This window comes from Oreochromis niloticus, linkage group LG15 (genome assembly GCF_001858045.2).
Source record: "Oreochromis niloticus isolate F11D_XX linkage group LG15, O_niloticus_UMD_NMBU, whole genome shotgun sequence".
Lineage (NCBI taxonomy): Eukaryota > Metazoa > Chordata > Actinopteri > Cichliformes > Cichlidae > Oreochromis > Oreochromis niloticus.
In genome coordinates, this window is record NC_031980.2 from 20026301 (window position 1) to 20038622 (window position 12322).

Genomic DNA, 12322 nt, shown 5'->3' on the forward strand with positions numbered 1-12322 from the left:
TTGTGAACATTTTAAATTTTGAATGGTTGTTCTACGTGAAAGTAGGAAAAAGTAGTTAAGTTTCAAAAACAAGCAAGTTTTAGCAGAATTGCGGAAGTTTCCCATTCATTTCAATGGGACAAATTAAAGGAAAAAAGCTTAATATTTTAAAAAGTATAAGAGCAGAAAATACCAAAAGTCATAGCAGGAATTAGCAGAAAAAGCAGAATAGTTTAAAATTTGAATGGTGAAAATCGGCCAAAAATTGTGAAAGTAGTTAACGGACGAAAAAACGAAAAAACGGGAGCAACTTGAAGAATAATAATAAAGAATAAAGAGAAACAGGAACTCAATAGTGTGGATGCCTAAAGCATCCACACAATTAAAAACTTCAAAGACATATTTATGTTGGCCGTATGACAGTAAAGGGAAGCAGGAACATAATTTGTTTACTAGAAAATTCCAAAAGTAATTAATAATAAACACATCAAGGATTAACTTCTAGCCCAATAACCTTTATTTATTTTCCTAAATGTACTGATAAAAATAGAGATTGAGGATTTAACTATAGCATCTATAACATTACCATTTAGACCCGACTTAAAAAGGAGGAGTAAACTACAACAACAAAGTAAATATAGGAATAACATATTTAAAGATAATGCCATATGTTAAAGCTCTCGGTTAAAGCACTCTCTTTTGCAACATGTCTGAAACGAGGCACAGTTCTGTTAAGATAACTTCTAGTATAATCTGCATTTTGCTGTCATCACTTCTTCTTTTCAGCATTTAGTGATTTGCCCTAAAAATTGTGGAAGCCACTTTCATTTCTCCCCGTCGTACTCTCTGAAACAGAAAACTCCTCTTTGTTTCTCAACAGGAAATGATACTTCAACCCACCACTCATCCACCCCACCAAAACCACAGATACACACAACGCAGCGAGCAGGATCACACTATGAGGTATCTGTCATTATTCTACATCATTTCCAGTCACAGATTCATTGACAAGCAGCGACAGGAATCCAACAATCATCATCTTAGAGTTGTTAAAGTTTGGTTTTAGCAAAAGCGACTTCCAAATGTTTGTTTCACTTTCAATAAATTAGCTTAGTGTCTTAGTTTTTTTGTCTTTCGCACATTTTTCCACACAGACAGAAATACCTGATGAAACAACAAAGTGCCATTTAACTTCCTGTGTTGAAAAACAGGATGTTTAATACTTTGTACCCAAAAGACGTCGAAAGTATCAGCAATAACACACAATAAACTTGATCTTCTGTGCATTTTAATTTTAGAATAAATAAGGTAATTAACCTCAAATGCATTTGTGGATTGTACTTGTCTTCCTGTTATAAACTTAACATATTTCTAAAGTCTGTTTGAATAGGTGAGCTGCACTGTTTGTAAAATACAGATAATCTTCCAAAACACGTTTCCCTCTCTCTGTGTCAACTGACAAAATCTGCCTTTAGGAACAACTACGTAAAATCAAATATCACAATATCGCAAATGTCCTACCTCCTCTAATGGATTACCCATCATTTGTGCAATCATTATGCAACCTTTGGGGGCTAAATAATGATGTCAATGTCAAGTGCTAAACTGACTCTGAAATGTCTCTCCACAGACTCCCCTGCTGAAAGCCCTCGAACATAAGAGCTGAAAATGACACATTTAAAACCTGATTCAAATACAGAGTCTGCACAGATCATTTCCACTTGCCACCTTCCTATGCATCACACAGCTATTAAAGATTAATGTTATGTTTTACTAATGATGTTTGGATTAAAAGAGCAACAACAGAATGCCAACACAGAATGTCCTTTGATCCAGCAATCAATCAAGCAATCCAATTGCTTACTTTTATGTTATTTCCATGCACTAATCAGCATTGTGTGATGCAGTACTAAAGTGTATGGATAAACTTTGCACACCGAGCTAGTGTTATAGCTAAAACTTAACACTCAACTTGTCCAAATATGGTGAATTCGCTCTCCTAAAAAAAGGAGCATGTGCCAAGGTGGCAGTGTGATTAGCAATGTTCTGTCATAGTACTGGTTGCATGCAGCTTTCCTTACACAGGGAGCTCTGCTTTCATAAAGGTTAAAAAAAGAGAGAGAGAGAGAAAAAAAAAGGTGTCCATAAAGATAAAGCCAAGGATTCAAAATAGTAGTGCACATGCTAATTGGTGGACACCATGATTCATGCATGCGAGTAAGATTTATTATTCAGAACCTCTCTACTATGCTGTGCTTCCATTTTGACCCATGTATATAAACCACAATGTGACTAAACTATGTCAAAAGCATCTAATGTTACTGCAGCAGTGCCTGAACGATTGCAGAGACTGAGATACAGCTGCAGCTGCTGCACAACACGTCAGCATACACCAGGTGTTAGTAGACAAAGGAAATTCATACAGAACATCGAACAGTTAGTTTGATATTTTCTGTGCATTCCCATAAATGCAGCTATTGAACAACCAGTAATCATTCATCTAAGAAAATTTGGTATATTTTACTGATTGTCAGTCTTACCATGGTTTTCCCACACTGGAAGCTGATGCTGGTCTGAATCTTGTTGTTGCTTCCAGGACAAGTTTGCGTGCTGTTGAAATCCAGCACAGTGTCAGAGAGCTTCTGCAGGGAAAGGTCACCTGTACATTTGGCAAAGACAAAGAAAACAAAGTCATTACAAAATAATAACATGCATGTAAAGAGTTAAATGACTGAAACTCATTAAACCCTAAATTACATGATATATGTTATTACTGACACATTACAATGTGTCAGTATAACAAAAGAGGAGAGAAACCTTCCTTTAAGTCTGAGTGGTGATTCATTTTAACATCAGAAATGGTAGTTCGCTTTCCTTTAGATCAATGCCAATTCATTTAACTTGATGTGGACCGATCACATAAAGATCACTGAGCTTGCCAGCATGAAAACATTTATCTAATAAAGGTATGACAAAGATTGTTCGGTTGGTACAACAAACATGCATACACAGGTTCTCGTTCTCAGGCTATTCATCCTGATAAGTCACTGAGAAAGACAGTTTGGCAGAATAATGTTGTTACCCTCCAACATCCACTGACCCAGCAGGTCAATGTAAACTCTGAATCTCATTTCCAAATCACCAGACGGCTCTGTACCTTAACATTTTGACCCTGGTGTCTGTACACTGTCATTAATCACTTCAAAGCACTACAAAACAGAAAAGTGGCAGCAGTGGGAAGTCTTGTGCATGTTAAGAATTTGACTTGATTTAAGACTTGGCCTGTTAAATGAACTCACCGCAAGTCAGGCAGACGAAAAGCTAAGATAATAATATGTTAAATGCTGTGTAGCTTCAAAAAAGAATCTGGATCAAACAACTAAAGACCTCAGTGATGATCTGTATGTGTTTAATTGATGAATTCATATTAGGGCAACCAATCTAATTTTGAAGTTCAGGAACACTTGTGGCTTCCATCGATTACTAAACTAAAATAATCAAGATATAATGATTATTGTTCCGCGTTTTTGCCTTCTAGGACTTCGGTTTCCTTTACTTCCTCTGGTTACAGTTATTGTTTTAAACCTTTTTTATTGGTTTAGTTTAGTTGGTTTACAGGTTTCTGTTAAATGCGACATGTTAAAGCGTGATCTCTGAACTGTCTGATAAGACTACTATCACGAGAACACAATAAAGGAGTAACTAAACAACTGTGTGACCTAACACTGACAGCTACTGCAGGTCTTGAAACTGCTGAACTTGGCTGAAACATGGCTCACGTCCCTGCCTGTAATATTCAGTTACAGTTTTTATCTGTTGTTCTTTAGCTGCTGGCAGAACAGAGATAAGAAGCAACGAAATTCAGTATGCAGCATGTATGGATTTAACAGAAATGTATCTACATAATTTGATTAGATGAGCTCAGATGCTGCTTAGAAGCTAGCTGTAAGAAAATTAATGTTCACATATTTTGAAAAGCAACAAAATTAGCAATGCTTTCTCCTTGTAGTTTATTGTAATAATCAGATTTTTTTTTTTTTTTTTTTTTTTTAATTTGTCCATGGTCTACCTCTCCGCAAAGTTACAGGAAATTTCTCTTGGTAGTTTTTTCCCCACAATCTTTTAGATGACATTGAACACATAGAAGCTGAAAGCCTTGCAAACACAACATTAAAAGACAATGAAACCCTAGGATCAGCCTAAGAGCTACTTTCCTCTTATAGAGTGAAGCAAGCATTCATTTTGATTTCAGGAAGCATAGGAGACGAGAATGTCAAAGTGTGTGAGAGAACAGTGTGTGGTTTCTGAGCACAGTCAACCAGACAGCATGGACAAAGGCTCAAGCAGGCAGTAAACAGCACAAGAGAGAGGGAGGGGGAGAGGAAGCGTGAGTCATGTCTGTGTTAGTGAGTGTGAATGCCTGATGATGTGTTCCCGGGTCATGTGATAAATCAGCTGATGTGATTAAACTTCAGCTCAGCTGATCAGCACTTCTTGTTTTCCATGCTTGTCTTTTTTCACTTTACACGTGGGAGCTTCCTCATAAGAAAAATAACTAAAGCTTAATGAAGACAATCTAATGAAATAAGCAGGAAATGCAGGCCACAGATGCACTCGGGAGTCAGACGAGCACTACCATACACCAATTTGTCACCAGAGGAAGGTCACGACCTCAGACTGCAGGACAAGTTGTTGTTGTGGGACTGAAATAAATCTGTCTGGCAGCCAGAAAGGTCTCGGACAAAAATCAAAGGCAGGGGTGTAACTGAGGTTGATATCCTCAAACAATCACAGCGAGCTTATGTCATCATATCAGCGACAGTGGCTATAAAGATGCAATTTATTAAATATCTCATTTAAAGTGAAAAGCACTGGTTTTAAATACCATGTGTTAATTAAAGATGCAAATGCAACACGAATGTGTCTGTTAATGAACAATAATGGAAGCAGCACATTGGTCTCCTGGTTCAAACAAACCCTTTAATTAGTGGTCTCTAAACAGTTGGGCATTCCTCCTCCCAGACGGCCCAATGCTTTGGGCTGTTTGCACTCACAGGGAGAAGGAAAAAAAAAAAGTGGAGCACAGCCAAAGCTGAATGAATCTGATTGATGTGGGAACAATAACGAAGAAAGAGAGCATTCAAGCTAATAAGGCCTGTTAGCAAGATTTATTTAGATGTCATAAACAGCATGTAAATTAGAGGATTTTTAACAAGGAAACAACTAACACTCAGTGACACTCGTCAAACATGAAGGGAAGATATTAAGACAAAACACGTCTTGTCTGAGATTTACTTTCACATATCTGCTGAGTTGCAGCCTATGGCAGCAGCTCCCATTGCCTTTTCATTTTCAATTTTATAACTTTACTTCCTGATGAAGCTCATTTTAACTGCTTATTGTTTTTTATACAAAGGTGAAATGGCAACCTTGTGTTTTGTAAGTCACATAAAGTTGAGTATTACATGTTAATGCTTTTTTTTTCTCCTCATGTTCTTGACAATGAAGTCTCCTTACTATTCCCCGAAGAGCTACTCAGCCAATGACGGGGTTTCGATGCTGGACAAGTTTCAGTGATCATCATGGGGAATCTCTCAGGGTGCTGATTAAACCTTAAACACAGCACCGTGAGTCCAGTTTGATGCCTTTTGTGGAGCATTGCAAAGAGGCAATGCCACACTCATACACTCATACAGTGTCGCAAAACATGGCTTCAGGACTTCTCTGGTGGACTGGGACATTTATCTGAGCAGTAAGAAGGAATGTGGCAAGACTGCACTAGTTGTGATTGAAAAGTGGTGCCGTCCTGGATATGTTACTGCAAAGAAACATTTGTGGCCTGAAAACTGAAGCTGAAGAAATGCATCCATGTGACTCGCTGAGGGAATGTGTCATTGCTGCTGCTGCTGCTGTTGTTTGAATCAACACGCCGTTCGGATTCCTCTGTCAGCTGATGCAAAGCTCATCCCAACGACTGTGGCTGTGTTAATGGATGAGGATAATAAATGGGTCCAGATGGTCCTCAGCACCACTTACTGACCATACAACTGAACACTTTTTCCAACATCTTAGTCACAGATACAGGAAATCGTTACCACCTCAGCCTGTAATATTTACATTCAAGCTTTTGTATCATACTAGATTTTATTTATTGAGATCTTCACTTTTTCTACAACTTCACAATTTTCAAGATAAATAGTCTCATCTGACATCATCTTTATCATCTTGAAACAAAATAGCTGATGTCTTGGTCCAGAACACAGAAAACACAGTAATGTTCATATGTAACACCAGCAGCCTTCAAACCTTAAAATTCAACTCCCTGAGCTTGACTTTGGAATCAATTCTAAGAAGGAGAACCAAATTTAAATCATTTTCCCCCTCTCTCAACAGAAGGACAGAAGGAATACATCTTGGACTGTAAAATGTGAGCAGAAGAACAATAGACTTGTTTTGTAAACAGGAAAATACCAGTGGCAGAGTGGAGTAGAACAGAAAGGCAAAGCATACCAGAGCATAACAAACACAATGGTCGACAAGGTCTGTGATGAATTCTAGTGGCTCATGATTTACTTTGGTGAAGTGTTTTACTTTGGCCAAGAACTACTCCAAACAAACATATTCAGTTCATTATCACCGAAAGAGAAAAGTCAAATTCTGGCATTTTAAAAGACTAAAAACATTTTTAGCTAAAAGAATAAATTCAGCTCTTATCTGCACAAAAATAGGTCTTGGGAACATAACAGCTAGAAGTGTTGTTCTGCTAAATGTCTAGTTTATAGGATCTAATAGTTTTCATAACAGTTCTTTTTGTTTTGATTTATCACCTTGCAAGTTCTGAGAGCCCAACATCACATTTTAAATGGTTAGAAGAACCAACAAAGAACCACATTTAAGAGACCCGACAGGCACTTTTGGTTAATAAAGCTATCAATCATCAGATTTATTCCCAAGTAGTTCTTATTTGACTAGTTTATAGATTTGATGTCTTCATTTGATTACACCAGTTCTATCTAACTTAATTAATTTTGCAGGTCCTGAGACAAAGCGGTTTCTTTGTTTCCAAAAACAAACCGTGACAGAAAAAGTTTGAGAGCCACTCGCTCGGCTGAATTGCAGAAAGACGATAACAGCCTGATGGTCCCCTCAAACAATTTGGGGGACAATGAATAAAGACGCTGAGACACAAGAGGCCTTTAAAGACAGATGCTGTTTGTGGATGTTGCTGACACACAGCATCGGCAGCATCAGCAGTCCGATCAGCACAGAGACGGGATCTCTGATGAAGCTCTGAAAGACAATTAGCACTGTAACCCCTGCTGTCAGCAACAACACTGAAATTTTCCACAAGAAAAACAGCACTAATGTTCTCACTTTTCATCCTCCGAAACAGGAAAGTGCAATAATATATGCACCTTCTAAACCAAATAAGGTCTCTCTCTCTCAAAAGTATTAAAAATTTATACTCAAAATTATGTAATTATGAGTCTTTTTTTTTTTTTAAATACTTTGACACGATCGACAGAAAAGTAATTATTATACCTGATTTGAATATATTCAGACACAATACTGCACATTTTAAAGAGCATTTATAAACTGTTTTGTGACATTTTGTAGGGAAAAAATGATTGAAAGAAAAAATAAAGTAAATCCAAAGTATATTCAAGCTTGTTGTGATTTCCTGGGGGGGTTATGGTGTTTTAAAAAATTACAAAAAAAAAAAATCTGAAATTAACTTTCTCCATCAGTGCTCCTGCGACAATAGAGACAACGCCATGCAGAATATGCTGTAGCTGCCTGTTTATGCATTAATTTATTCGCTTCACAGCGTGATGAGCTATTGTATTTTCAGTTTATGGAAGTTAAATGTCACAGATGAGCAAACGGCACTATGTGAAAGGAGGGTTTAATTCTGGCATTTTAATATGTAAACAGTATTTAACCTTTGGCATTGCTCTGTTTGACAGCATCCTCTAGTGTCCCTCTTGTATCTAATTTTTTAAAGCGACTCAAATATTCTTATAAAGCGCAGGCTTTGACTGTACTGCAGGTGGATCATGAGACATTATTAGCAATAAGTAGACTTTCATAACTACCTTTAACATTCAAGTTTAATTAAAATGAAATGTTGACATTTAAAATTGAAGCCGAATGAAAAAAGTAATAATTATAATAATTTCCCCACTTTCTGACTATTTTTTGTTCCTGAACTTTTCTTACATCTTTCACTAGCAGTGAAATGGCACAGTGCTGAGGCTGGAAGTAAAGTGATGGAAACCATTAAACCTTTAGAGGATCGAAGGGAATCAGTGAAGTTTGTGTAACGATTGTTTAGTGACTAAACGTTTAGGTAGGCCACAGCAAGTTTTCAGACTTTGAAATGAGCCACTGCAGTCTCACATTTGGGAACAGCTTTGCATCAACGTTACAATGACACCGACAATAAATAATAATAAATCATAAACACATTAACAGGCTACCTATACAGGCAAGCTGTAGTTAGCAAATAATTTGCATGAGGAAAAGTTTTTTAAAGTTCTATAGAAGACACACTTTACTCTACAAAACATTTGCCTTTCAGCAGGATTTCAAGGTGCAAGACAAAGTCCAGCTGTGTGACTGTCATGAGACACAGCTAACAGCATGCTTGCAAACAGACCCTTCCACACATAAATATGAACCAAAGCTTCTCAGCAAAACAAAAACAAGAGTTTTTCTTCTGGTGCAAACGAACTTGACACTTGTTGCAAAACCATTTCCACACTGAAACTTTACAGATGAAGGCAACTAAAAGGATTGTAAGCAAAATCCTTTTTACAGTAATAAGATGCTGGAATATGTGCAGGACACCAGCTAACGACGATTTACACTCAGGAGTGACCTGTTTGTTTTTCCACACAAGCCCACAGCTAACGCCTAAAAATCAACTCTCAAATTAGCAGGAATTAGATTAACTCATTTCCTTTAACTCTTAGCCAAGCACGGACACACACACGTACCCCCACTCACACTTATTTACATGATCGTAATGTCACTGGCCTCACATTAAACATCTCTCTCAGAACAGTGAAAGTTACTTAACGTAGCGTCTTGTTGTAATACTACCTTGGAAATTGCGCTGTATTCACGCTGAAAACAACATACTGAGTTTCTACATTACTAGCACTATACTACTATAATGAGCCATCTGGATGCTGCCATGCCTGGCTGATTTGTGATTCAACACGCTGTCCTACTGACACCATTTCTGTGCTGTTTGTATAGTGCCAAATAATAAGATAAGTCATCCCAGGGCACTTTATACTATTGTTGAAGGAATCCCAAATAAAACCAGACCAGTGGTGGGCGGATGCCCGTCTCAGTAGGCTGTAGTGAGAACAGTCTGACTCAAGAAGTAGACTGTTTGTGTTTGCTTTCTACTACATGAAGCATCTTCCACCCTTTTTGCTGTTGAGTTTTCAAAATCCTCTGGACAAAAACCTTAAAGCCAACAGCCAAACTAAAGGCACTAAAAGGCATCTTTATGGTCTATCCATAAAGATAAAAAAAAAAATATATATATATATATATATATATATATATATATATATATATATATATATATTATATATATATATATTATATATATATTATATATATATATTATATATATATTATATATATATATATTATATATATATATATATATATATTTTGGGAATAACTTCTCCATTTGGATCTTCTTGAAGCTTTAAAGCAGGGGTCCCCAATCCCAGTCCACGAGGGCCGGTGTCCCTGCAGGTTTTAGATGTGTCCGGCCTGGTAATGAACTAATCATGTGATTCAGGTGTGTTGACCCAGGGTGAGATCTAAAACCTGCAGGGACACCGGCCCTCGTGGATTGAGATTGGGGACCCCTGCTTTAAAGCCATGGCTGCTGTGGCTGATAGGTGTCCTGATACAGGCACGTAGGTCTCATCTTCTCTACTTTGAATTAGTTAACTGCGTCACTCCAGCAAGTTTGTGCTTTTAGGAGCATATCTTAATGTATGGTAGAGGTCACCCAAGAAGTTTATGCCCAACTTTTTGATGAGCGACGTATGCAGGATTATGCATTTCAGGCTTTAAACCACCATCTCTCATCCACTTTCAATTAGGATGACATCGTGCATCACCCAAACTAAATTGTGAATTTGTTGTTTTGCTTAGTTTGCAGTGTTTGGCATGAAAAACTTTTCAACTGCCAGCTAATCAGCTAAAGTCATGAGAATAACCTGAGAGAGTGAGATGACTGCCTGTCCATCCAACAAGAAAATCAAAGCGACGTTGATCACTGTGGTTAGTCTGCTGTGTATGTAGAAAGTTAGTAACACGAAGCCAGGTTGACTCAAGCTAACTACTAATCAACACTTGGTCGACTTGCCCTGTAGAGACTGGTTATTGCTGCTATGATGATTGTGCTTTGTATGGATACTAATACTGGATCTCAGGCTTAAGATGATAGTGACAGGTTTAAAAAAGAAAAAAAAAAAAAACTGAACTGAGCATTTTACCCCCTGCACCAGAATCATGATTTGTGCAGAATGGTTATTCTTCAGCGTGATGGGACAGCAAGAGGAACAGCTAACAAACAGTGGGTAGGTTGGTGGGCACTATAACCCACAGAAAGGACAAGGAAGACAGAAAACTCACCAACAGACTGCTCTTTGTTGGTGGTGAGGTTTGTTAAACACATGGCAGTGCCAGGTCCACAGCTGGTTGATGGTGAAGAGTCACAGAGCTTTAGTGTATATCTCACTTTATTATCTTGATCTATTGCCTCCCATTTATATCTGCAAGACAAGGAATAGAAGACAATAAGCAAATAGATATCCAGGAAATGAGCTTGTTGGCCCCGAACCCACAAAATTACAGTCTGGGACAACAAATGACTATCATTTCCACTGCTACTATAAAGATAAGTCATTGTTTTGGGCTGTAAAATGTTTGAAAATTGTTGAAAGGATTTTTTCCTCTATCAACAGTCAAAAATAGTTACTACAATGAAGAAATGGGAAATGCATCTTTAAGAATTTATACTGTCACTCGTGTTCTTTTACTTATTTCTCCTATAAAATAAATCACACTCTGTACAGCAAAAACACACTGACATACGAATGACAGTTTAAAATATCTAGTAGTTTACAGAAGTACAGCTTTTATGTAAATTATGATTCGTGCTTTGCAAATGTAAGTTTTTCTGCTTCTTTTTCCTTCACACATCCTTTAAATAAATTTGAAGCTTGGACTTTTGATTTGGCAAAACAAGAAATACAAACGTGCCTTCGAGTTTTAAATTATCTTCTTCTAAATTTACCACTTCAATCTTTGGCAGAAAATAACAGATGCCTTTCTCTAAATACTTAAAACTTAAATTTAAGGCATTCTTTTCTTTAACAAACAAATGTAACAATAACAATAAACAAAATGGACTGCATTTAATCTGAGTTAAGTGAGATTAAACCAACTGAGATTAAAAACAGAGAAAAGAAAGGAGGTGGTCATAAAATAATTTTTAAAAACCCAACGCTTCCATTTCAGTGAGTGTGGAAAACCCATGTGCAAGCCTTACACACACACACACACACACAAGGTTTCACTTCTCATTTTTAACTAATATTGAAGTAATCTTTTTATGACACAGAAGTGAGGACAGTATTTAATGGTTGTATACTAAAAATTCCAATAGTTCAGAAATGTTCTTGTCATTTTCACTTTTATTAAAATATGAATTAATCATTAGCATCATTATTTTCCCCCTGTTAGGTATAACGTGATATGGTATTGTGTGATATTAGATGTTTTTCTAATAAAACAAGTGTTGTAAAACCTAAAAAATACAAAAATACACCGTGTTCTCTGAACGTAAGGAGTAATCCCACATTTATCAATACGGATATTGACCTAAACCACACTGTAAAGGAACAGACGAGGAACAGAAACTAAGGGAGAAGTTAACTGTAAGCCATGTGTGTTTATAACCAACATCCTCAGAAGCTGCCAAATCGAGGAAGTAATATTAACCCAGGCTGAACCCAAGCGTTGAGTCACCGGGTTATCATTTGCGCTTTATTGCTGAGTCAATATTTGCACAGCAGCTACTGAGACAGCGCTCCATTAAAGAAGGACAACGCTGACTTTATTTTAACTCCCATATTTATGCTGTTATTCTCTTCTGATTCGTTTGTTTATGTAAATACTGCCACACCGCTGCTCTGTGAGAAGAACGCGACGTTGCTAACGTTTAGCATTCCCTAATTAAGCACGACAGTTTTGTGCACGTTTCGGCATTTATAGCTAAGCTTCACTTTTTTCCTCGATGAAC

At 37.2% G+C, this 12322-nt stretch overlaps 1 protein-coding gene across 1 annotated transcript in view; it reads right to left on the reverse strand.

Annotated features, from left to right (window-relative positions):
- Positions 1-12322, reverse strand: part of igf2r (insulin-like growth factor 2 receptor) — a 50196-nt gene that overhangs the window by 37357 nt on the left and 517 nt on the right. The window contains 2 exon segments of the mRNA XM_013265046.3: positions 2520-2638; positions 10651-10790. Coding sequence (XP_013120500.2) covers positions 2520-2638; positions 10651-10790 — 259 coding nt within the window.